Below are 27,573 nucleotides of genomic sequence, written 5' to 3'. Positions count from 1 at the left end.
AAGGGCGGGGCCGAGTCAGGGGCGGGGCCGGGTCAGGGGCGGGGCCGAGTCAGGGGCGGGGCCGGGGCCAGGGCCCGGGCGCTGGCGAAGGAGACCCACCGTCTTCCCGCCTTTTAGGGACCCTCGGCGAGTAAACGTCTCTGTTGGGTCCCTCCGTCCGTTTTGTGAGGAGGCAAGTTCCCGTTAAGACTTCTGAGTAGCTGAATACTTGAGAAAGCAACACTTTGTCTCTAATTGTCGCCCCAACTTTAAAAGGACTAATCCAGGTGGGGAGCTAGATACTTATTTCCATGTTTGCTACTCGTGTTTTATCAATCTGTGTGGATTACTGATTCTGCGGGTTCTTTACAAAGGACCTCTTTCCTATTTCGGCCTCAGGTAGAGCCTGCATGATACGGAATTAATTTAATGCAATTTTAAGTCCGTTAATAAGCCAAATGGGTCAGGCACATCAAGGTATTGGTGTCCTGAAAACCTTTGGGATGGTCTGTGGGCTTCCATTTTGGCCTCTCTTCCCAAACTGGGAGAATTGGGATAAATTTAAAATCTGTTTTCTGTCGATTTGTGAAACCCAGTGCTCGCTAGTGATCATGGTACTTCGCAGCAAGCTCATCAAACAGAAAAATCAGTGTCCTTCACAGCAAATGTGACAAATTGCAGGCTCTAAATGGGTCTTTTCCAAACATCAATCATTCCATTACCAACTTAGTTTGTTGAATCTGCATATCACCTGCATATTATTTACTATTTTCTTTAAGTTGACTAACTTTTTTTAAAAAGTAAGTGAATTTGTTTGAAAGAAAATGTTAACGTAAATGGAAAAACCTTATAACTTGCTACAAGTAGAAAATCATTAAAATAAATACATTAAAACAAAATGTTATTAAGTGTCAGCTAGGTACAGTTGTCTGCTGAAACCCTTGAGTCTTTTTGTTAAAAAGGGAGTGTGAGGGGGAGAAGAAAAGAGGGAGGGAGAGGGTAGGGAAGGTGGGAGGGAGGGAGGGAAGGGGAGAGAGAAGGGAGAGGGAGGGTGAAAAAAGGGAGCATGAGAAAGATGGTTAGCAACATCCTAGCATCAAATGAGACTTCACTTTGATGTAATCAGAAGGATTTAAAGAGCATTGAAAGAACAATAATTTTCTCACTTTGGGACTTGATGTTATTTATTTTCCTCATCACCTCCCACCGCCCCCCTACTCCCAGCTGTGCATTTCCTAAAATCCTCTCTTGTACCACTAGTACAGCCCTGGGTACCAGTCCTGTTCTTTGGAAGGACTGCCTTTGAAGCAAGGGGTGAGAATGTAAAGTGGTCTGACCATTTTGGAAAATTCTGTGTCAGTATTTAGTAAAGCTGAATGTATGACTCAAATTAATTCCAGTCCTGGGCATATGCCCAAAAGGTATGTGTACATCAGCTTTTCAAAAGATAGACTAGATTGTTCATAGCAATGCTATTATAATGGCACAATGATAAAACTACCCAAGTGCTCATCAACCACGGAATGGATGGATAAATTGTGATATTAGCAACATTGTACAACAATGAGAAGGAATGCACTGCAACCACATGCAACAATGTATGTGAGGCTCACAAATATAACATTGAATGAAAGTAGCCAGATGTGAAAAAGTAGACACTTTGTGCTTCCATTTATATGAAGTTCAAAAACAGGAAAAATTAATGTGTAGTGTTTGAAGTCAGAATGGTGGTTACCTTGAGAAATACAGATTTAGGGGGAAGTTAATGATGGGATAAGAATGGGGTATATGTAATATTCTATTTGTTGACCTGGGTTAAAGTTAATAGTTGTATTCACTTTTGTGAACACTTGTTTTACTTCAGTTAAAAAATGTATTTAAAAAAAAGAAGCAATTTCTCGACCATTTCCCCCTTAGTTTCTGCACTGTGTTTAATTGGTGCTCATTATGTGTTTGTTGAACAGATGTTTGAAAAGGAAAGTGATCGTAATGTTGGAGCTCAAAATCATACTGTAGTTTATAACAGAATATTATTCAGCTATAAAAAGGGCTGAAGGATTGATATACACTGTAATATAGATGAACCTGAAAAATATTATGCTAAGTGAAAAAAACCAGACCCAAAAGATCACGTTATATGATCCCTTTCTTATGAAATATGTAGAATAGGTGAACCCATAGCAACAGAAAGCAAATTGATGGTTGCCAAGTGCTGCAGGGAGGTGGGCAGGGAGACTGACAGCTTAATAGGTGCAGGGTTTTGGGGGGCTGGGGGAGATGAGAGAGTGGGGGTGGGGTGACAAAATGTTTTGGAACTCGGTGGTGGTTCTACAACATTGTGAATATCTTAATACCATTGGATTGTACACTCTAAAATGATTAATTTTGTCATGTGACTGTTAACTCAGTTTTAAAAAGAAGAAGAAATAGGGACCAACAACAAAAACAAAAATCCTGCTGCATTCTAGCCCATTGATTTTGTAGACAAGAAAACAGAACTTTAGAGACAGACAGCCCTTCCCAAAGTCTCATAGGTAGTTGGAAGCAAAGGCAGGACCAGCGCAGCCAGAACTTCCGCACACCTGGCAGGTCAGTGTTTGTGGCCGGCTTGGAGTTCAGCCTTAGCACCATTTCACCCGCCACTTTGTGAGCTGATATTACCTACCCTCTGGCCTTCTCATCTTTTCCCTCATGCTGCAGTTTTTAAATACTGAGCTACCATGGCTTGAGCCAGGAAAAGCCAAAGGGTAGCCTTCTCTTTTCATGTTTCTTAGGCCCCTAGTCCTTTGCTGGCCACCTCTCGTTTTCTCCTGTTTTGGAGGGCACTTCTCTCCCTCCTGTTTTATACATTTGTAGTTGAGTTCCCCACATGTAGGCAGTTTGAGTTATAACTAAACTTCACTGTAAAGCACAGTACAAACCAAACAGAACAGTGTGGAGTTCCCCCATGATGCACCTTACTCATCCTGGTTTCAGTTTTAGAGTTGAGATGCTTTCATTAGTCTTGTCTTATCGGCTGCGGCCTGTTGAAGCTCACAGGTAACATGACTTTCAGTTTTCCAAGAAGCACATCCTCCTACTGCTGCCTTTCAAGTTAGAGGGCAGTTCCTGCCTCCTCCCCACCCTGAGCCCACCTGATCCTCTGGAGTAAATGCATTTCCTTTCCTATTTGGGTCCCAGGTAGAGCCTTCTGAGGTTGGATGAATTTGCATAAATTAATAATGTGATTTTAATTAGTTAATAAGTATATATTGAGTGGGTCACACAGGCCCTGTTCCCAAGGAGCTCCATGGATATCCAGGGAGAAATGAGTAAGGATTACTAAAAAAAAAGAAAAAGAAAGAAAAGAAATCCAAGATCTATCATTTTAAGGGGCATGAAAGAGGCTTAATGGTTAAGTGTGGACAGTCTGGGTTCAGACACCAGCTCTGCCACTTAGTACTCAGCTCTCTTGGGCAAGTTAATTAACTCTTTGCCTGTTTTTCCATCTGTAAAGTGGGAGTGATATGAATACCTCCCCCTCGGGTTGTTGTGAGAAATAAATGAGTTAATATTTTAAAAGCAGTTAGCACAGTCTGCAGGCATATAGTGAGTACTATAAGTGTTCGTTATATTAAATAAAAGGGAAATCCAGGTAAGCTATCAGAGTTTAGAGGAAGAGAGACCAAGAAAAGTGTCATAAATGCTATCAGAACAGATGGATTCAGTCCTTGAGGGAGGAATGGGGGAATATGATGGGGAAGATGGCAGATAGAAATAACAGGTGACCTTTGTCCCTTTGGTTTGTTGTCATTGACAGCCAACATTTATTGAGAACTTATTCTGCGGCCAAGCTCTGGGCTGAATGTAGTATCTAATTTGATCTTCATAAAACCCTGTGAGATAGGAACTACTTTTAATTTCTCATTCCCATTTCATATGTGGCAATACTGAGGCCTAGGGAGGTTTAGTAATTTGCCCAAATTCTCGCAACTGGGAAGGGAGGAAGCCAAGATTTAAAACCCCAGAGCTGACTGTTGAGTCTCCATTTTTAACACAATGCTGTCCCACCTCCTGCAGTATTTGTTGGATGGAGCGTCAGGTGCTCGACAGGACTTAATACCGTGTTTCCCCGAAAGTAAGACCTCACTGGAAAATAAGCCTTAGCGTGAGTTTTCATGATGACATCCCCTGAACATAAGTCCTAATGCATCTTTTGGAGAAAACTTAATATAAGACCCGGTCTTATTTTCGGGGAAATACAGCAGGAGATGCTGCTAAGCAGGTGGTCTGGATCAGCGCCTGGGGGAGTATTGGCCTTTATCCTTCAGTGAAATGTCTCCAAATACTCTGCCCCCAGGCCTACCAGCCGATGCGCTCCTTTGATGCACTGGTACCCTCTGCTCTTTTGTCTGAGCAGGTCTCCTGGGTTCTGCCCCTGAATTGACGACCACCACCTTGGGGACTGGCCCACTGTATTCTCTTTTTTTTTCTGGGTTCTGTTTGCTCCTGTCCTCCCACCCAGTTCGTGGGAGGAAGGCACCCACTTAGATGTGACAACCAAAAATGTCTCCTGATATTGCCAAGTGTCCCCTGGAGGACAAAATCACCCCTGGTCGGAAAACCCCTGCTCTAATGGTTAATGGCATAGGCTCTGGAGCCACTGGGACATGGGATTAAACTCCTGGTCTGTCACTTATGGTCTTGGAGGGTAGAGCACGTGTCTTAGTCATCACGAATCTTTTGTCGCTAGACAAATCGCTTAACTTTTCTATACCTCAGTTTCCACATCTATCAGTAAAATGAGAATCATAGCATCTACCTTAAAGCATTAGCTGTGAGGAGGGAGTTAATGTATAACTTTTTCTCTTTTAAAGCTGACTATGAATAATAAGGGTGACCACAGTGGATAAGACACTTATCAGACCTCCATCTACCTGAAATGGGATTTAGCTATTAATTACAAAGAAATCTTGACCACTTGTAAGAGTGATGCAGATTTCAGTTTCATATTGTTGGGTGTCTAATAGCTTGGTACAATTTTGAAAACAGTTTTCTTTATCAGATGGAAAGAATTAACTTCTACTGTTAATACAGTAGAAGTTACATTTTGTATGTTTGTGTCTACATTTTGTATGTTTTCTTTTTAACATGTGGCTTAATTTTCATCTTAAGAGGGGACCACCTTATAGGTGTCTTTTTGCCTTTTCCCTCAATGTAAATGATGCTAGGACACTTTGTAATTTTTATCTCCATGAATCTCTATGATTCCAGTCATTCTTCATACTGGCATTTTAGGCATGTTCCTAACAACACATTACTTACTGTTTCCCTCACACCGAGCAGAGGCCCAACACAGCAGCCCCATTTCCAAGTGTTCTAGCCACTGGAGAGGAAGTCTCGACGCTTGTCACTTCTTTTCCAAACAGGAAGCTGAGGCAGTTGCCTGTGGGTAAGGAGCTTTCCTCACGGCACACAGGGATTTACTGGCTCAGGGACATTAGAACCGGGCACTCTCCAGTGGACCTGTTGGTCTCCTGACCCCCGTCTAAAGGCTGATCCGCCCTTGTCCTAAAGGGAGTGAAATACCCTAAGATCTCAGGCCCACAGGCCCAGAAGGAATTTCATGTGAGCCTTCCAACGGCCTGCTCAGAATTGCAAAGCGAGTGGCCTTCAGCTAATCTCAGGCTGCAGCCCAAACTTCTCGTGCCCTCCATTTATTCATTCCGAGAAAGATAACCATGATTAGTATTAGGTCACCAATATCAACACTGTTCTGCCAAGCCATCCCTGACCACTGCCCCAATCCGTCTGGGTTAGAGAAAGCGTTGTACACAGGCCTTTCTCATTCTCATCACTCTTGTCATATCACAATGGAATTTTCTTTTGCTTTATCTAGGTCTTACCATCCTGTGCACTTCTGGAGAGTTGAGCCCATGTCTTACTCATCTCTGTGGCCCCAGTGGGTAGGCTAGTGTCTGGCTCATAGCAACTGCTCAGAAAAAGTTTGTTAAATGAATGAATAAACAGTTGCGGATATGGTAGCCAAAATGTTCTTTCCACACTCATTCTGGAAAAAAAATCCTTTTATTCCACTTTCTCTAGCTGTCACAACAAGGACATAGATTGTTCCCCTAAAGGAAAAAGACAAACTGACCTTGTCCTCATAACCAAAAGAGTAGAAAATAACGGAAATTCTCCCCTTTGAGTTTGGGAGAAGAATGTTTGGGCCTCGTTGAAGGAAAGGCCTGGTTAATGAAAAGATATATGCTACTTTTTATGATGATTAGGAAAATACCTCCCTGGAACCACAAGTTAACATTCTGGTAGATGGGACTACAATTAGACATGGCAAACATCACTCTGGGTTTTGCTGAGTTCTTCCTCTTTCCACAGCAAAGAAAATACAGGGAAATGAAAAGCAGCTTCTCCTTGCACATTATTTGGGGCCTCTCACCTAAGCAGCCCTAACAGGGCAGGGAGATGGAGCCCCTAAAACTGCTTTGAAACGGTAAGGTTTAGTGTCATGTATGTTACATGCTTTGTGACCTGGCACCAATATTTCTGAAATATTGGTGACTAAAAGGCATCACAAAGTATTTATGCAAGCAGTATTTCTTAATTTTTTATTTTTGTTATTGTTGAGGTAGGAATGCAGGGAAAATTCATCTGAAGGCACAGAAGCCTCTTTTATTTTAGGGAAAAATCTTCAAGGGGCTTTTACTTATTTGAAATCAAGCCAACTTCCTGCTCTGGAATGGAGAAGTTAGGAATAAAGAGGAATTAAACTGTGCTGAATAACACTTGAGAGGGATGTCTTCATCAGGGAAAGCTGATCGCGGGGGATTATTCTCTTTCTGGGAGAAGCCAAAGGTGGAGGTGGGGTGGAGAGGAGGGCTGGGATGGGGGAAAAGAGGCAAGATCCACGGTGTTCCCTACGGTTCTCCCAAATCGGATGCTGGGGGCCAGAGGGTGAGAGGTTGTGCTGAAATTAAAGATGCTGTTCAGGGGCCGGCCCGGTGGCTCAGGCGGTTAGAGCTCCGTGCTCCTAACTCTGAAGGCTGCTAGTTTGATTCCCACATGGGCCAGTGGGCTCTCAACCACAAGGTTGCCAGTTCAACAACTTGAGTCCTGCAAGGGATGGTGGGCAGCACCCCCTGCATCTAAGACAGAACACGGCACCTTGAGCAGAGCTGCCTCCTGGATGGCTCAGTTGGTTGGAGCGCGTCCTCTCAGCCACAAGGTTGCCGGTTTGACTCCCACAAGGGATGGTGGGCTGCTCCCTCTGCAACTAGAAAGGGCACCTGGACCTGGAGCTGATCTGCGCCCTCCACAACTAAGACTGAAAGAACAACAACTTGACTTGGAAAAGAAAAAAGTCCTGGAAGTACACACTGTTCCCTAATATTCCTTCCCCAATAAAAAAATTGGTAATAATAGAAATGTCCATCTGTGGATGACTAGTTAAATGAGTTATGGTCCAGCCATTCCATGAAATGAATATCCTGTGTCCTTAATAAGAACGTGTTGACCCTTCCCGGAAACACAGAGAGGCCAAATTCAGCCAGGGGAGGAGGAGAGTCACTGGAATCCCGTTTGGTTCCTGGAGCATCAGAAGGTTGTGGAGACTGAGGTATAAGTAACGGAAAAGTTATGTGGCCCAACGACCACTTCACGAGCAGACTTGCCTTTGGGAACTGTTTGCATTGTAAATGAACTGGCCTGGCACACTTTTGGACTCATTTTAGACCACAAGAAGTGCAGCCTAAGGCTTACATTTGCCATTTGGGGGCTGGCTGCAGCTCTCCAGCGTCCTGTCTCTATGGAAGAGACTCTGACAGTCACATGGAACGAGTGCTCCGGCTTTCTGGTTCCTGCATCAGCTCGTTTCCACAGCATGGTGGTCCATGCCTTTGCTTCTACTGGAGGAAAGGAAGCTGCTCCAAATCAATATGGGCACATTAGATACCACATTCTGTTTTATGTAATTGTCAAAGAGCAATCTGTGCAAAACATTACATTTTTAAAACTCTGAGTACTTGTGAGATTCTATTGAGCATATAACTGGCTAGTTAGCTGACACTTCAAGAAAGGAGCAAGTATGCCCTCCTTTTATTGCGCGAATGAAATATTCACATACAATGGCCTATCTTAGGACAGCAAAAGCTTTGTACTAAGGTCTCAGATAATTAGGCCCAGAGTCTCTGGAGCAAGAGAAAGTTTACGTTATTGCAGCATTTAGGCTGAAATTGCTGGAGCCCATCTCACCTATGAGTCATCTGGTTTTAAGGGCTTTTAACATTGCATTCAATTCCTCACCTCCTCCTCCTGTTTTAAGAAGCAGCTCTACCTTTGTTGTCAAGACTCCACATTGCTATTGTAGCCTACCCTGCTCAGACAAATGAACCTGGCTTTCCTCGTGTTGTTGCCTGATAGACGCTAGTCATAAATAGACCATAAGTGATGGTTTGGACTCTTTCCTTATCCGTATTAACAGCAAGTCACCGGCTTTTAAGTAGATTACTTGAGAAGAGGCTATTTTTCCTCTTCCCACTCTGCATTAATTTTTATACGTTTGCTGTGTAATTTCCTTACCCATTTGAACATTTTCCCTCCATCTAAAGCTATCTGATTGCTCAGCACTGAACCAAACAGTGCCCAGCTTTCCATGCACCATTTTGGGGATAACTGTCTTGTGTTTCTCTCAGTCTGAAAAGTGAAATGAAATTGGTCTGGTTAGTGTCCTTTAAAATTGTATGATCGGTTTAACTACTGTTGCTGATTGCAGGAGACAGCTGGATTTGAGGCTGGAGGTACAGACAGGCAGCTGGAAGTTCCAGGCACTGAGAGATTGCCCACAGCTTTCTGTGATGTTGACCTTTGATGCCAGCAGGCTAATCTCCCTTACTTTTCCCTTTTAATCTCTGATCTGGCAGGGATGTGGTAATTTTGATAGTTACGGTAACTAGTATGGAATAACCAGCAGCCCAGAGGCCTAGGTGGGGTTGAGTGATGTCATATTTACTCAGAGTCAGCAAATATTGCCAAATGCTCCCTACTTGTAAGGCACGTATTTGGTTTTATAGAAAAGGGAATTGAAAGATGAAAAGGACACATTTCAGGCCTTCGGGTAGGGAGGGCAGATACTTACCTAAAAAGCAGCCTAGCCACCCACTTACCAGTTGACCATGGGCAACAGACCTCTTCTATATACATGTACAATGGAAGCAAAAACTTTTTAACAATTTAGTGTCCAAGTAAGCACTGTGGGGACCCTCCTAACTGAACGTGGCCCCAGGGAAGGAGTCCTTTTATTCTCATGAAAGAAAACCGTGTGAAACTGTGGCCCCAGGAGCAATGGAGACCACATATGGTTGGGACCATCAGCAGACATGTGCGTTTCACTGGGAATTTCTTTTCTGAACTTGTAGTTAAGAACCCAACAAGATGACCCTGAAAAGTGTTGTCACCAAGCTGGGTGTTTAGATGTCGATAGGTCATAATCATCCAGCAACACCAGGGTTAAGCATCTCATCAGATTCATGAAGATCAGCTGGTTGGTCTTGAACCAAAGGCTGCTCAGGCCTTTAAAAATATTAGAAGAATGATGGCAAAATTTTTAATGTTAAATTGGTAACTCCTGGGGGCCATCGATGAAGGAATGCAACTGGAAACCTCATACCTCCAACTCCACTTTCAGCTCTCATTTCTCGTTGGAATCATCCTACGTGCTTGAAATCACTTCCTCCTCTCCGTATGTATCCCCATTGAGCCTTATTCCATTTTATCTCGGTGGGCTGCTTCCCAGTTTGCCTGCCTTCCTAGTGGGGAGCTCTTCTGGGAAGTCACCTTTGTATTTCCTACGGTACTTGGTACATAAAGGTAAACTGAAGGGGAGAATAAATGGGAGAATGAAAGCACTATCTCTAGCTGTTTCCTGATGGTTACAAAGCTGTGAGGCAAGAAAAGGGATGAAAACTCCAGCTCCAGCACTATTCAGAAAGCCAGTTTGATTATTCAGACAAAAGCAATACATATTTTAGGATGAAGATAGGTTTGTGACTTTCCAGAATAGCCATTTCCATTTACAAGAACTCTGACCGAGCAGTTTTATCCATGTGAAACAGGTGCCCACAGAATGAGAAGATTCCGTATCTTTTGCAATTCAGGCTCAGCTGATCCCTGAGTGTCATCTGACGTCAGTGTTTGTCTTTGGCATATTCCCATCCCTCTCAATCTCAGCCATTCCTCCACTTGGATTTCCATTCTTGCTGTCATCCAGCAAGATTCCCTGCTTACTTATTGATGTTCAATGGACTACTCTGCTTTGAATCAAATCCATTTTTCAAGAGGACTGCGAGTAGGTGATACAGTTAATTGAAAAGAATGAAGCCATAATGGTGGATTATGGACTGGGATGGAAAACCCCCTTAAGTCTTAATCATTTAGCCAATTGCCTGCTTTGCCTTAACAATTTAAATTCACTGTGGCAGCCAAACAGAACAACTGCAACCTAGTTCTGCTGGCCAGCCTGACCTAGCCAGAAACTAAGTACATAGCCCCTGAGTCAGACCGCTAGGTTCAAATCCCTGGTCAACTTACTAGTTGTATGACCTTAAGCAAGTTATAGAACCTCTCCCAACCCGGTGACTTTATCTATAAAATGAGGCTATGTCCTCTTCTTCATCCAGATATTGTGTTCAGTGAAATAATTCACATAAAGCACTTAGCACAGGACCTGGACCACAGTTGGTATCCAGTAAATCTAGCCATTATCATTCCATTCTTGCGTTGGAATGTCCTAATTTCTTCACAGAGGCACAGGTACTTGAAGTACCACCATTTATTTTGTAGGCAGGATGCATTACTGGGTGGCAGAGTAGATAGGCTTTTGCTTACTGAATGACTAAGCAAAACCCATTTATTCTATCTGGTCTTTTTCACATCTGTAAAGTGAGGGGGTCAGGTAGGAATTTTTCCAGGGTACAAACTCAAATGCTTATAGAGGCCAGACAGGTAAAATCACTGTGACTAGGGCTGGGTGCAAGGCATTAGCAAGTGGTGGGGATTATGGTTAACTGTAGAGCTCTGCTACTCAAAGTGTGGTTCATTGACAGAACTTTGGAGTTTGTCAGAATCACAGAATGTCAGGACCCATCTCAGACCTAGATCCCTCCGTGATCTGTATCCACATAAAACTTTGAGAAGGCTGCTATGGAGCATAAGCCATAAAAAGGCATTCAGTTTGTGTGTGTTTTTTAAAGTAATAGCCAAAATAACAAACTTAGGGCTGCATCAGGCATTAGGCGGCCAATGTGCTCATTGTAGTTGATGGCTCTGAGATGTTGCCAGCTCTAGGATTCTCTCTCTCTCTCTGAGACCTTTCCATTATAAGTTAGGGCTCTGGGCAGGTGGATATGTAGCCAAGACCAAAGCTGTGTTGCTTGGAACAGTAATTCTTGGAGTGGAAGATGCCTAAGAAGTCATCTGCTCATCTCCCTGCCTTCTAACAGGTAAACTGTTACTGCCCCCACTTTGCAGAGAAGACAAGTGAGGTCCAGGAAGACCCACTGACCCAAATCCAGACGCTAGGAAGTGTTGGTGGAAACATCAGGAAACAAAGACAATCCTGTTGTTAGAATCAGCAACTATTCTGGTTTCCAAGGCCTGAAAAGTCTATTAATTTCTTTATATTCCCCAATGCCTAATAATTGTTCTCCGTTTCTCTCGGCACCTCCCTGCCACTTCCTGGCAGTCCTGGGGACAGCAGGTTTCCTCCATTTGCAGAGAAGGCCCAGAGCCGGCTTCTGAGCGGATATCCGGCCCGCAGGATGCAGAGGAAGCAAAGGCCTCATTGTTCTTGGGGCCGGCCCGCCCCTCCCCCAGCCAAGAAGACACACGTCGCAGACCCCAGGGTGACCGAGTGCCCATTTCCCAGGAGTGGGGTCTTCAGAGGAAGCAAGGAAGCGAGGCTGAACGCAGAGCTGGAACTTGATGTTCGGAGCATGCAGTGGAAAGGCGCTAAGAGCCCTAAGATAAATAAGCCCAGAATTTGAAAACGCATTTCCAACACCGGCTAGGCGCTGTTATTCTTTAACACTCCCCCTACGTCAGGCAATTCTGTCTGCGGTTTTATTAATCTGAATGAGTTTGGTTGTAGTGGGGATCGTTGATTTGCGGGCCTCGAGTGCTGTGAGGCACTTTATTAGCCGAACGGGCCGCTTCCCACGCAGGGACCCCTAGAGTCTCCACTAGGCGGGCGCGGGCGGTCCCGGGCGCTGGGGGACGCCGTTCGCGAGGACCTGCTGCTGCGCCGTCACTCCGCGGCCGCTGGGGGGCGCTCAGGCCGCGCGGCCGGCAGAGCCAGGTTGCCGCTGAGTCGCAGACCCCTTCGCGCCCTTGCAGAAAACAAAGTATACCTTTGTCAGCAACTGGGCGCGTGTGCGTGTGAGGCGGCGGACAGTTACCCGGTGCGGGGCCCGCTGGCGCGCCTCGCCGCCCCTGGGCTGCACCCCCCGCGTGGGCCCGGCGTGGCCCAAAGGAAGGGGGTGCGACGCGTGGCTCGGCGGGACACTTCCTCTCACCCCGAACACGCCCCGAGGGTCGGCTAGGACCCGCACCGGCTTCTGCCGGGCCACAGCGCTTCGCCCGCCGCCGCCGTGGCCTGTGGACTTCGCTTTCCGGGCTCTCGGCAGGGCGGGAAGCGGACGAGCGGGAGCCCAGGGCGTGGGCGTGCGAGTCTGGGCCCCGGGCCTGGGGGCTCCATCCAGCTCATCCTGGCAGCTTTTGATTCGGCCGCCGCCCCTCGCAGCCCTGCGCCCCTCGTGGGCCCGGGCCGCGCCTGCCTTCACTCTGGGTGCGTGTCCCCGGGCGGCTCTCCGACTCCCGCAGCCGCACGCCAGCCCGGCCCCAGCACGGCGCGCGGGGAAGACTACAAATCCCAGCAGGCCCCGCGCCGCGAGCGCCGAGGCAGGAGGCGCGGCCCGGCCTGACGCCTGCGCAGTTCGGCCGCCGGAGCCTGCTAGTACCACACCCCCGGGAGGGACAGAGGGGAGGCAGAAGCATCCGAGGCATTAAAGCATCCGAGGGAGCCGGAGGGGAGGAGAATGGAGTGACAGAGAAACGCGGAGGGTGGGGGGTGGGGGGGAGAGTGTTGAGGGAGGGGGGAGGGGGGACACAGAGGGAGGAAGAAGCGGCGGCGGCAGCTCCTCTTTGCAGAGGGGGAAAACTCCGAGGAATAAGAGCAGGAATAATGCGGTAGGAAAGGCGGGCTCCCGGCTCCGGCAGCAGCGGCGGTAGCCCGAGCAGCGGCAGCGGCAGCAGCAGCGGCAGCACCCCCAGGCGCTGACAGCCCCACCGGCCGGCTCCCTCGCTGACCGCCGACTGTCAATGGAGCTGGAAAACATCGTGGCCAACACGGTCTTGTTGAAAGCCAGGGAAGGTAAGAGGCCGGCTGGTGCGTGCCAGGCTCATTCGCCGCCGGCGAGGGTGCGGGTGTCGGCGGCGTGTGGGCTGGGACGTGAGTATGCAGGATGCCCGCAGTGAGTTGGTCGCGGGCAGGACACCTCGGAGAGCTGCTCTGCAAACGCTTCGGGCTTCCTGCCCTTGAGCTCAGAGAATCTGGACTTGAGTCGAGAGGGAGAAACATCGCGGTGGCAGGGATTGGGATGCTGAAATATTCCCTAGTTTTCTGCTCTAACCTTACAGACCTCTCTCTCGGCAGCTGTTGAAAGGTCGTCAGTTGGAAGAGCATTTATTCAGGAAGAGATGGGCAAACAGGCAAATAAAATAGCTTTTCGAGTCGGCCCGGGATGGTACTGAGTGTGAATTGGTGTGGTTGTTTTTTGGTGTTTTTTTTTTTTTGGGGGGGTGGAATTAGCAGAAGCCAAGTCTTTGCTTGCGCAGGCTGAGTTGATACAGGCAATTGCTGGAAACCATCCGCTGGGAATGTTTCTTAGGGAAATCCCGTCGTGTGGAAGGAAGCCTTTTAAAGGCAAAGTAAGATGTTGAGGAATTAGCCTGTTCCTAGAATAACGAGAGGATAGCTGTACAAATCACTTAGAAAATAAGTCAGGATTTCAGAGGCGTGTGTTTTTTTCTTTTTTCTTTTTGGCGGGGGGCGGGAGGATGACTAAATTGTTTGATTTGGGCACAGTTGAGAAAAGAAAGGTAAGTGTGCCGGTGCTTCGATGCGTTTTGGGTGCAAATCATTAGATTTCCTGCATTTAGCTGGCAGGAAATGACTATATAGAGTGGGTAAGATCCTAAAGTCAAAGCTGTAAACACACGTTTTGCCGCTTCCTTGAGACGGGGGTGGGGGTGGGGGGGGAGGAGTCCCCAGAAACTTAGATGCTTCCTAAAATGATTGTGTGCCTGTAAACATGCATATTTAGGAACACCTGGAATTTATGTAACATCTCTTTTGCCAAGATTTGAGCTCTGGAGTGCAGCCTTTTTATAAAACGGGGAAGTGGTTTTTCCCTTTCATGGGAGGAGGCCTTATTTGACACCCAAGGTAGAAGGCAGCCTAAGCAAGGTGTTGACTTCAGAAGGATACTTGGGGAGCAGTCCACGAAAATGCCTTACTTACTTCTTTATAAATATACATATATATACATACATATATATATATATATATATATATGTATATATATATGTATATTTAAGGAGGGCGCAGCTTACAGTGGACCATGTGGGGATCGAACCGGCAACCTTGGTGTTATTAGCACCACTCTCTAACCAACTGAGCTAACCGGCCACCCCCCTTCTTAATATTTTCATTCACCCACTTTGATGAATGAAGGAGGAATTTTTGGCCAGCAATAAAACGATTCATGTTTATCCAGCCGGTTCCATCACCTCGTGGCTCTGTACACGCTGTGTGGGTTGGGTGATGCACAGCCCATTAATTCAACCCAGCGTTCACGTCGTAATTTCGTCGTCACTTGTCGCTCAAAAGCAGCCGCCTGGAAGGTCTGCTTTGAAAACCCCAGCAAAGTTAAAAATATGCACGTTCCCCCCACCCCGCTTGCTCAGCTTTGGTGTGAGAACACATTTGGAGGAGAGGCCGTTACTTGGCTTCTTCAGGTTCTAAGACCTGATTTGTTTTTTAATTTTTACTAACCCGAAATTTTAGCGAGCTGGATCAAGGCGAGGGCTGGTGGGCTCTCCCCTGGGCTGGGTAGTGCGTCCTGGTGGGGAATAAGTGGAGGAAACAGCCCCTCACTCTCAGTCTTTGCAGCCGCCACCTAGTGGTGGAACATGGTTGTACCTCTCAGGGCTCGGAGGCTGGGAAAGTTTTTCTCCCTCCCTCCATTCTGAAATTATTTCTTGGGAAATCACTGGATAGGTTGGTGCTGGAGGCTTTGCCAGCTTCACTGGTTTCTCCCGTTGCCCGGGGAATTCTGCTCCCTGAATTTGCTGTGCTACACGTTCCTTTGCCTGGGACATGCTTTTTTCTTCCCTCCTCATTTGGTTTCATTCTTTTAAAATGTTTTGCTTGGAGTGGGCAAAGTGTTACCAATTTTCTCCCCCAAGTTCGTCTCCTCGGTTTTTTTCTTTTTTTTTTTTCCCACCGAAATGAATTCACCGCCTGATATTTTGTTTTGTTAGGTTAACAAATTATTTTTTTCAGAACCTTAGGGAAGAGCACTGCAGGCTGGAGGGTTATATGCAACGACAGAATCCCACTGATTAAAAGCACCCCAGAATGTGTCTCACACTTCCATTTGCCTTTAGAGTCTTTTCAATTTCTCTTTGAGAGTTTGGTAGTCAGCTCATGGTGAGAAAATAGCTCTTGACGATGTCTTTGAAGTGGAAAGGGCCTTGCCTGTAAGGAAATGGAGAGACTGACACATGAATGAGAAAAATTAATCACATGGAAACTCATTTTTAAATTTGCGTTTCTTCCCCTCTTTCTCTGTCTAAACAGAGCCCACGATTTTAAGTGGTTCCATTTTCTTCTTGTTGGGTCTTTATTAAAAATTTGAGCACATATATTTTAACCAGTGTGGATGCTTTTAGAAATAAAAGCAATTTATTTTTCTCTTCTCAGTTCTCATATACTTGAAATCATTCTTTTAAATTAAGTAATTCAGCAAATAATTATATTATCCAAATACTCAGAAACGAAAGTTCCAGTCCGCTTAATGAAATATCTAATATAAAATTTGTAGTATCTTAAGAAATCTGAGTGGTTTGGAATGTTTAAAAACAATTCCTACTTGAAGATTCTTGTGAATGGTCACAGATGAGAAATATAATTGGCGAACGTGAAATTTAATTTAGTTCACTTAACAAAACATATTGTAAACAATCTAAAATGTGGCTTTCAAGTAAAAGTTACATTTGTCCCCAATAATAGACAAACAGGACTTGAATGAAGAAAGACAGACACACTTTGCAAATACTATAAAGGAATTTGTAGCTGTCCACGTTGATGGATAATTTTGGGGCCTATCTTGTTATGCGTTCTGAAAGGCAGATGGCTTCTAAATTCATTGTAAATTCAAATTCGTACCATAATAAAACATGTATAAGTGGAAAACATGAATATAGAAATAAAATAGAAAAACCTATAAGTGGATTAGCGTAAAAGTGATTCATTGTCAGTAACTAGAAAACATAGCAAGCAAATTGCACCTTTGGGACTGTTGTTTTGAAATAAGAAAAGATCTGGGTTCAAAATTTTAAACCACCCAAGTGAATTTTGTGGGCTGTTTATTTGTCCATGAGAAAACACCAACTTGGTCACTCTTAGGAACTCTAGATCACTCTCCTAAAAAATGGTTAAGGGAAAAATGAAAAGTTGAGACTGAATTTATGCCAATTTATAGAGATGTGCTAACTGAATAAGCATTTAATGAGACCCAGAATAACTATTTACATTTCAGAATCTTATAAAATAGGCCAGCAAGCTAGTGTTGAAATATTAATAATAGTAGTGAGAAAGAGTGTTTGCAGAGTACCTTTTGTGTATTTCTTTTGTTGTTGCAGTAAAGGTTTTTTGAGTTTTTCTCATATTCCAAATCTGTTGCCTCACTTTTGAGTGAACAGGGGTGAGAAGAAATTTGGCAGGGGTCCACCTTTCCTTTCTTCACAGGCCAGCAGTAGCCAATTTAATCAATAAAGATGACAGAGGGGAGTATTGATTTTATTTTCCTGAGCATGATTCTAGCAGGCACTGAGCACAGGAACTGAGACGTCAGAAACATAATGACTTTGCCATTGATTGTAATTGCCGAAAACCAGAATATGCGAGAACCATTTCCTCAGATAACTCGGTGACTTGCTGGTCTGGCTCTTCCCAATGATCAAGATTAGAGACCTGGGAAAACGTGAAACTGGGGGCTAGCAGAAGCTAGGGAGGGCTGGGGGAGGGAGGGAACCGCAGCTAGCCAGGGAGGGGCAGACTCAGCATTCCCCAGCAGGGCTGAAAGCTTAGGTCTCTCTTCCCTTTTTCCCTTGTCCCCCAAGTTCATGATGATGAAACTGAAACATGGGTGTTTCATGACTAGACCATTGCAGTGTCTCTGAGGCTCGCTGCCTTCTTACTGCTCTCTGCATGCACACTTATTCCAACCTATGGCTTCTCCCTTCAGCCTTACCTCACAGAAGAGCAACAGCTTTGATCCTGGCGCCGGCAGCTCAGTGTGGGCAAAGGCTGCCTGGCCTATTAAGTACAATGCCGCTAAATGAAACTGCCTTTTATTTTTTCTAAGCTTCTTTACAGGACCGACAACTTGGAGGTAGAAAAATGAAAAGCAGTGTTTTCAGAAGCTTTGCCCTCTTCCAGAAAGATTTCAAGTGATGATTTTAATTAATCCAGCTGCCTCTTTTCAAAATCATCAGATAAATGCCCACAAGACTCTCATCTTTCAAGAGCTTAGCTGCTTCTTGTCAGATGCTAAACTCCAAAAAGCTTGATTCTTCCAGTGCCCAAACTAATCCTTGTTTAAATTATGTCTTCAGAAGCTGTCACTCTTGTTGTTGCTTGCTAAATGATACCCTTTGGGTCTAGCATGAAGACTTCTGTAATATCCAGGTAAATTCCGGGAAAGAGCTCAACATACAACCAAATTCACCTTTACCAAGGGCTATTCAACCCGTATCTGGGAACTTCTCGTATTCTTAGGAATCCATCCAGGACTGCTGGCAATATTTAAAGTTCATATTTGTTGCCAATATATTTGTGGCTCAAGATAAAGCATTATAATAGCTAGACATTTTTGAAATAAAGTCTTATGGTTGCAAAAAGATCGCTGCAGTAGATCATGCAACTCAGAGGTGAAACTTGAGGAAACAATAGAAAGTGACTCTGAACAGGTGACACATAGAAACGGATATCAGGAATTTCTTCAGTCTCATTATCCCCAGCCCCCACCTCCCATCAAAGTAGAAGAGGGAAGACAAAAGGGCGTTAGATGTGATTTTCAATGATGGAAATGATTATGTGGGCTTCAATAATACGAGCGGTCTCTACTTTAAAACACATCCTGTTAAATTTGAGTGAAAATTTTTATTTAAAAATATCCTAAGTATCGAAAAGATTTTAATCAATAAATCAAGCTTCTTACAATTTTATCTTTTGGTGGTGAAAACAATATTGTTCCATTTAGTGCCATCCAAACACTGGAAGAAGCACTTCGTTTTGTGTAAATCATGCTGCCTTTTAAAGAGAAAGCAGCTACTTCCTGACAAGATCCTCCCTCCCGCCCCCAATTTCTCATTTTGAGGAAACTGCTCTTCAATTTTCTGTATTCTTACAAGGGTAAAATCATTCATTCATTCATTCATTCGTTTAACATTGATTGTTGAAGGACCCTGTGGGAGCTGCCATTCTGGATGTCAGCTTTGTAGACATGCAGCTAGAGGTGGGTGAAGAGATGGGATGGCACCATCGTTATCTTCTTAAGCTTTTAAACTGGTGTATCCAATACGAGTAGTACCAGATTTTTTCCCCCAAAGAGCTGAAACTGGCTGCGGTGTGACCTGCTTAGCGGGGTGTACTATTGACTCTGCTGTGCCTAGAACGTGGTCAATCGCCTGAAGGACCAAATATGATTTAAGGATAATTCAAAGGCCATCTTTGAGGGATAGGCCCAAATCTGGGAGACAGTTGCTAATTTTCCAAGACTGGGCTTTTAATGAAGGTCATTTCCTACAAATGGAAACCATGAAAAACAATGGCAAGAAGACCCTTTGGTTGGAATGACAATATCCAAGAGGAAAACTGGTGTGCACTGGTGCCTCCAGGGGGAGCTTTGGTGGTTTTTTTTGGGTAGCAACCCAGATGGGGTTAATGGCCAAAGTTCTGGTATAAAGATGGTAGAGGCTGCCTTTCTTTCTAGATTGTTGTTGAGAATGGTTTGGGCATGACCTGTGCTGTAGCCTGCCAGTGGCAATGACCTGAAAGAGTTACAGGCATCTGGGCCTGTAAAGGTGTGCTGTCCATCGTGGTGGCTCTGAGCTGCACGTGGCTATTTACCTTTAAACTAATTAGAATTATGAGACTGATGCGCGGCTACTGTGCTAAGAAGGCAACTGTAAACCGATTAGAATGAAAAATTCACTTCTTAAGCATGCAGACTACAGTTCAAGGACGCAGTAGGCACATGTGGCCAGTGGCTACCATGTGGACTGTCCAGCTACAGAACCTTCATAGCGTTGCAGAAAGCTCATTTGGACAGAGCCACTAAAAGCTCATTTGGACAGAGCCGCTCTGGAGTTCTACACATCAAATTAAAGAAGAGTGTGATAACCCCCCACTTCTGAAATGATGATTGGGGAAAGGTTAAGGAGGAGAGAGGGAAAAGTGGAGGGGGAGAGACGGGAAAGGGGGGAAGACAGAGGAAAGGTGCAGGCTGGGTCTGGAGGGTTGGGGATTAGGACAGACTTTAGAGAACATTTCCGTTCAGGAACAACCATAGATATTTGTGGTGGTGGTGAGCCACCCATATTTTCCCCTTTTTTTCATATCTTGTTGGGAAATTTGCCTAGATTGAGCAACTGACTTTCCTGATTCAAATTAAGTGCATATTATCGATACATACAGAGCACTATGTTCCTTCCTGAAACTTCTGATAGGAGGATATTTTGAAACAATCATTAAGAAAAAAACATTAAGTTGTATGTACAGTAAGTCCACAGAAGGAAGACAAATAAAACTTCTCAGACTTCTAAAAGTGCTCTAAAGGGGGACTGATAATAGGTAAAACAATTTTAAGGGTTTCCATTTCTTTTGAACGGGGCCAGACTGAAATAAGATCACAAAGAAAGATGTCAAAAACGCGGTGTTCCTGGGCCGGCCCGGTGGCTCAGGCAGTTAGAGCTCCATGCTCCTAACTTCGAAGGCTGCCGGTTCGATTCCCACATGGGCCAGTGGGCTCTCAACCACAAGGTTGCCAGTTTAATTCCTCAAATCCCGCAAGGGATGGTGGGCTCCGCCCCCTGCAACTAAGATTGAACATGGCACCTTGAGCTGAGCTGCCTCCCGGATGGCTCAGTTGGTTGGAGCGCGGGTTCTCAACCACAAGGTTGCCGGTTCGACTCCCTCAAGGGATGATGGGGGCCCCTGCAACTAGAAAGGGCAACTGGACCTGGAGCTGAGCTGCGCCCTCCACAACTAAGACTGAAAGGACAACAACTTGAAGCTGAATGGCACCCTCCACAACTAAGATTGAAAGGACAACAACTTGGCTTGGAAAAAAGTCAACTTGGCTTGGAAAAAAGTCCTAGAAGTACACACTGTTCCCCAATAAAGTCCTGTTCCCCTTCCCCAATAAAATCTTTAAAACAAACCAAAAAAACAGACAAAAAAGAAAAACAGTGTTGCTGTATCCACTTTAAAATTTCTCTTTAAAAATTGTTTCCTGTGAGATTTGAAACATTTTAACGATAGTCCAGTTAAAGTGCACTTAGAAAGCAACATAAGCATTTGAAACAATAAAACAGTTAGTTGTGGTTCTTTGGTGTCTAAAGCAGGGAACCCTATTTGAAATTGTGACAGAGTCAACTGATAACATCTTCCTGACAGAAGTCAGTAATAAATTAGGCTAATTTTGAGAGAGCCTGTCTTGTCTCTAGGAATTTGTAATCAGTAACCAGTGGAATATCAGTATATTTTTTTAAAGGCAACTAAGAAATGAACCTCTGAAGACAACTTCTGGGACCCATGCAGAAAGCAGAAGAAGCTGAGATAAACAGATGAGAACATTGCTGTACCATGACGTGGCAGAGGCCCACAGGCTGTTCAGGGCCCCCGCTGCCCCAAACCTTCTCAGTCGGCCTACTGATCTGTCCTTCATTTTCCAAAATAAGGGTTTCCTTGGCTTAACAGATGAGGAAACCGAGGTGAAAGAAAGGGAGCCACTTGTCCAAGTCACTTGAGTTGTCGACTTCTGTGGAACACCTTCTACGGTCCTTTAATGTTCCAAAATAAATCTTTTCTCTGCCCTGTGGTAATGTAAGCCAAGAAAACAAACCCATTTCTCAGGGCAGTATGGTTTCTAAATGGAAACCTCCTTGAAGTTGCAGCTGTATCAGATTTCCTAGAGAAAGGAGCAAAGTGGGAATATCATTTTCCCACAAGACCTTGATTTCAGCTAAGTGGCAATTTGAGAGCAGTTGGATAACGTAATTCCTACTAGGCTGTGAAAGACTAATAGGTGAATCCTCACAGTAGGTGTTTCTACTTTAAAAATAGAGCTGTTTATCAACTTGAATCTATGATTGAGGAGAGGGGGGAGGTATGCATACTATACCTACATGCCTGCACATGTGTGTGCGCACACATGGCTATGATCCTTTCTGGAGCCCCAGTTACCTGTATTCTCCTCCTCATGCCCTCTCTTCCCTCCCACACACCAACACATCAAAAGACCCAGGTCATTCTTCTTCCTCCTCGCAGGACTTGGAGAGAATCTTTAGAAACCAAAGACTTGCCCCTGAGGGACGGGTGTTAAACCAGGTGGGTTGGTAGTGGGAACATGTCATTGGCAGTGGTGTTATTTCCTTTCCTTGGCAGAGCCAAGACGTGGGCACAGGGCAGGCCAGTTCCCACAGGTGTTGGCTTACCATGTGCGGGTCACAGCTGCCCCAAGGCCCACATCCTTGGGGGCTTGCTGCCCCTTGGGAAATCCCAGACCTCAAGCATCTGCCAGATGGTGGCACCTTGGTGTCTGCTCATTCCTCTGCAGCTTCCTTTACCTAAAAAATTAGGGGGTCAGGATGGGGAGAGGTGAGGGAAAACCTACCAAAGTGATTCCCCTGCCAGATTGTAGGGCATCCCCCTCTCCCTCCTAAGGAGAATGTTTGAAGTGGCCTTTTTCTCCGGAAAAGCGCATTTAGGGTTAACCCTTTCCCTTTTTCTGTGGTAACCTTATGGATGTTTGCATTTCTAAACCACATCAGCATGTGTGTGCACGTGGTTGCGTGGTGTGTGTGTGTGTGTGTGTGGTGAGGTGAGAGAGTCTAAGAACCGTGGACTTCCTTGGGGATCACTGTCAAATTTGAGATGCTGGAGATGAGGGAGCATAATTGCACCACCTAGTAATGAGAGGACAGGTAGCTAAGCGTTCAATCGTCTCTTGCAGAGAAGGTGAAGCTCTGAACTTAACCATTTCTGGAAGAAAAAGGGATGAAGGATAGAATTACCCTACTACACACTAGAGAAAAGCCAGCCAGTGTAATTAGTCTGCATATCTGATAAAAGGTCTTGTGAAACCTCATTTGAAAATGGAATTCCATCTTGGCACGGGTCTTAGCACCACTTGTGAAATGGAAACAAGCTGGAGGAGGGTCAGCAAAGGCCCAGGAAAAAATGTTATAATTGTTACAATGGCTGATACAGACATGCGCTCTGCCTCATCTTAATGTCGTCTGTTCATGCACTCAGGAAGAGCTTGTTGGGGTGCTGAAGTAACATCCCGTGGGAGAAGCTCCAAGCTCTAGGGAAAACGGGGTGGGGTGGGCACAAAGAATTAGGCTGTTGACTTGAATGGCAAAGGGTGTCTCAAGGTCCAGCTTTTCTCAAGCCAAGTGCCACTGTGGGTTGGTGGCACTAAGTCTGCAGTCATGGGTGAGAAAGGGTGTCAGATGAGTGTGTGCCTGAAACATAGTAGGTGTTCAACAAGCATTTCCAGAAATGACTGACTGATGCTATATCAAAGTTATATGGAGGAAGGAGGGAGCAGAGAAAGTAAGATCCTCAAGAAATGGTCTTGATGTCACAGCAGATGGTAAATTAGGAAATGATTCTACATAGTTAAGGAAGATTAACTAAGGGTATAGGGCAAATTGGAAAATGTTTTCCAAATGTTTATCTTAACTGTGAAAAATGTCTGGAAAACTCCCCCACCTCCTCCCCCAATTTGGAAGTGGGTTGTTTTACTTGTTTTGGAAGAAGTAAATATTTGCCTTAGACCAAACATTTGGGGCAAACAGATCTCCTTAATTCGGAGGCTCTGTGTGGGTTGGAGGAGATGTCTTATGCTATAACACTCATACCTTTTTCTGCTAAATCAAAGGTAGCTTAGGATGCAATCTTCACATGCTTTTCACATCATAATAGAACGAGGCTGAGAAAATGGAAAGAAGATACTAGGAATCCAAACCTGTGGTCCTTCCAGACCTAAGAATGGCTGATGACCTGGCATTTGAAGGATGTAATTGTTATAGAAAACTGCCTTTCTGTTCATGGGCAAAGAGGCTGGATTCAATTAAGACAAAGAAAATGTATGTTAACTCGGAGAAGAAATTTCTAAACAGTCGATTCTGTAATCCTCTCTGAGGAGGAAGAGGCCAACATGACTAGGCTTTATGGATGATGCCAAACCCTGTGATATATAATAATTAGTAACCACTGGTTATTTTGCCACACACTCATTTTCCAAACCACTAACCATTGCTTGGGATGGAATGCACTGGCCATAGATATTTGCCCCAGATGTCTTCCCATCAGTAGTATCCAATTAGAGGCATTTTAAAAATTAAAGCTTAATTCTCTATAACATATAGCAGAATATAAATTAAAGAAGGGAAAACTTGATTTCCTCGATGGTTCAATGGGTTACCAAGGTGAGGGTTACACTTCAAGTACACTTCTCAGTTTATATTTTGGTAACTATTGGGTGACTAATTGTTCTGTATCACGGTGCGTGGTATTCTCGCTAGTCTTTTTGGCAGCTTAAAAACCTTTCAGGAATGACTGAGGGGGCTGAGGGTTTGAGAGGCCTATTCAGAGTCAAGTTCTTCCTGGGCAAGCGCTTAGAAATGAACCTGTGTCTGCTTATAATTTCATCCACCCAGGGTGGGCTTCTGTGCTCTAAATATCTGCCTTAAATATGAGCGCTTGGGGGTTCCATGGGGGCAAAATGCTGATGGGAATAGCCCTGGGTTGGTTTTTGGATCTTAACCCAGTGTCGTAAATCCAGGATTTCGTTAGCACTTACTGTGTACTTGACATCACGCTTGGCTCAGAAAGGCGGGCAGGGCGAGCAATGGAGTCTCCTCGCCCATCTTCTTTCTAAAAGGATCATTTGAAAATTATAAAGTTCTTTGTGTCTATTGTTTTACTTGATCTTTACAATCCTGTGAGGTCTGTTTTATTCTTCCCTGTTCTTAGAGATGAAGAATCGGGGCCTCAGAGCCGTAAATGACTTACCCAAAGCACCCTGTTAGTTCCAGCGCCCGGACCCAGTGCCCTGTCTCTCCATCTGGTAGTCTTTCTGCTCCATCACCGCTCCCTCCCTTAACACTCTTACCAGCTGCTGGGAACGTCACTACGAACATATATGAGACATCTGAAAAAGAATCAAGTGTGTAGCTGTGATGCATAATTAAATAGGAGTCATTCCATCCAATATTTAAGATTAAAAAAAAAATCCGCACAGACAACACTTGCTAAAGAAAAGCCAAACAATGCAAAACGCCAAGAAGAAAGTCAAAAGCTCTGTGTCCGCATGTGCTTCTGCTACCTGTTCCACCTCTCAGAGATAATTACTGTCAGCACGGAGGTGGGCCTTACCCCAAGCCTCTGTGTCGATGATGTAAGAGCATTTTACACAGACGGTATCCTCGTATTCACGCAGTTCTGCGGCTCTTCTCAGTCAACAGTATGTTGTAAAACCTTTCCGTATCTGTGTTTACAGTTTCCCATGAAATGGATGGGTGTCAGGAAAAATTGTGAAAGACTTTGGAAACAGAGTGTCGTGTCAGTGGAATGCTGGGTGCTTTCTAGCAGACCTTCGGGGGTTATCTGGCCCGAACGGGGCCGGCGTCTTGGATTGTCTGACACTAGTGTAATAACATCTTTAACCAAGCCCCTATGGTGGGCCACTTAGGTTTTCCAAGTCTTAAGTATATTGTTGTCACCAGTGTAGGAATATCCTTCCCATGGTATAATATCTTTATATATTTATTTAAAGACTTAGTTTATCCCCCCCCCCCCCGCCACTGGTGATATCTGTCTAATAGCATTTCTCCCTCCCTCCCCTCCCCCTCTTTGAGAAGAATAGTAATAATTTCCGAAATGGAGTTAAGTGACCTTAGGGATGTACAAAGTACATTTTTCTTATGAGAAAGGCTCATAATACATTAAGAACATGTGATGTGACAGTTCTGAGAGATTTGACACCCCCCCCAACCCCAACCCCCACCCCCACATCTCTGAGTGTTCAGTCATCTTTTCTGTGGTATTCAAAGCTTAGATTAGGGAAATCAAGTTCAGTCAAAGACTTTCTTTGGCAATGACTTTGTAATTGCCCCTGGGTTTTGAATGTGTAAATTGGCAAGGAACAGGGGATCAGATAACAAACCCCACAGCTTTGTAAAGGTGGTTCCATAGTCTCTCCTTTGGTCATCACCACAACCCACACTTGACAGCTACATTTATTATTATTTCAACTTTAGAAAAAGAAATCAAGCTCAGAGAGGTGAAGTGATTTTCCAAGGTCACACAGCAAGGACCCACTTCTCCGCCTTCCTCCTCTAGTGCAGACCCATTGGATCTTTTTTTTTTAATCTGTAAGAACTTTCACGTTTGGTTGTACATCGCACACATTGAGGGAGGCATCGGTCCCCCCACGGAGGTGGTAAGTTTGTAAGTGTGTCTTGGGGACTGGGCACCTTCCCCAATTCTCTCAGAGGTGATGCATGTGCTGGCGTCCGTTCCACATCGTATTGTTTGCTCCTGTCTTTTATCTGCCACAGGATTATCTTCTGTGGATTTCTGTGGGTTCTTCCATCAGTAACTACTTTGCCTGAGGGTTTGCATGTGATTTACCTGCATATGACAGTTCTAGGAGTTCCCCCCTTGACAATCAAAAGCACACACAAAAATAGTACAAAACGAAACAAGCCACAGGCCCCGCCTCCCCACCGTCCCCCTCTGAGAGAAGCTGGGCATGAGCGTAATCCAAAGCCCACAGTCTTCCATGTTTTTGTAACTGTTGGGAGAAGGAGTGGCATTTTCTCCCTGGAAGCATTTGTAGCTGTGTTGGCTCGCACCCCGGTGGCTCCCAGCTGCCTAGAAGCAGCAGAGTGACCAGATGGAGAAAGGCTGCCCATTCATTGGATGATTAGTCTCGACATGGCTGTGGGCTCCCTGTCATCTCAGCGGGCAGGAAGGAGCTCCACCACACTGAAGCCAGCGCCTTTCTTCTCCAGAGGAGGGGTCTGAGGCCTGAAGGAAGCCCACGTGGGTGGCAGAGTGCAGGGCTGGTGCCCAGGCCTGGGTTTTCCTCCGAGGCACTTCAGCAGCTCTCTGATTCCCAGGCTGCATTTGTCTCTAGGGGCCACCTAGGGCCACACAGTACCACAGAATGGACGGCTTAGAACCACAGAAATGTATCGTCTCATAGTTCTGGAGGCCAGAAGTCTGACATCGAGCTGTGGGCAGGCCATGTTCCCTCTGAGGGTGCTGGGGAAGGGTCTGTCTGTCTCAGGCCGCGCTCCTGGCTTCTGGAAGCCTCCGGCATTTCTTGGCTTGTAGACGACTGGCTTCTCCCTGTGTCTCTTCACAGTCTCCCCTCTGCCTCTGTCTAAATTTCTCCTTTGTAGGACACCAGTCATATTGCATTAGGGTCCACCCTAACGATCTCATTTTTAACTTTTCACCTCTGTACAGACCTATTTCCAAATAAGGTCCCTCCCATTCTGAGGGACCGGGGTTAGGGCTTCCTCATAATCATATTTTGGGCCACAATTCAACCCAGAACCTAAAGCCCTGGTCATGATGTTCTGAATCCGAAGCTCATGGGTCATACCTGGGAATCTGTATTTTAAAAATGCTTCAGGATCAGCAACCGCTGCCCTAAAGGTTTTCTGACTCTCTTCTGACAGGATCTTGGAGACTCTGCTCCAACCTGGCTCCCCAAACAGCTGCCTCTCCAGCATCCCTGGGAGTTGGTTTCGGCCCTCTGCTCAAATCTTTCTAGGATTCAGAACTCACACCCTCTCTCAAGCATCCCATCTCATTTTGAAGTGCTGGATTAAAACCCAGAAATTATTAGATAGGCTTCTTGCTTCACCCAGGAAATTGCAAACTCCTCAAGGTCTGGGACTAGGCTTTTTCCTTTCCTTCTGTCTGCCTGGGCCTCCCCAAATGCTAGTGGTAAA

At 45.2% G+C, this 27,573-nt stretch overlaps 1 protein-coding gene across 1 annotated transcript in view; it reads left to right on the top strand.

Annotated features, from left to right (window-relative positions):
- Positions 1–13,059: 13,059 nt before the first annotated feature.
- GRK5 (G protein-coupled receptor kinase 5) overlaps positions 13,060–27,573 on the top strand; it is a 194,278-nt gene continuing 179,764 nt past the window's right edge. The window contains exon 1 of the mRNA XM_019725274.3: positions 13,060–13,399. Within this exon, the coding sequence (XP_019580833.1) occupies positions 13,348–13,399 (52 nt within the window). The 5' untranslated portion in view covers positions 13,060–13,347. The remainder of the gene's footprint in view (positions 13,400–27,573) is intronic.

This window comes from Rhinolophus sinicus, chromosome 15, assembly GCF_057876585.1.
Source record: "Rhinolophus sinicus isolate RSI-liver-muscle chromosome 15, RSI-T2T, whole genome shotgun sequence".
Lineage (NCBI taxonomy): Eukaryota > Metazoa > Chordata > Mammalia > Chiroptera > Rhinolophidae > Rhinolophus > Rhinolophus sinicus.
This window is presented reverse-complemented; position numbering and strand designations above follow the sequence as displayed.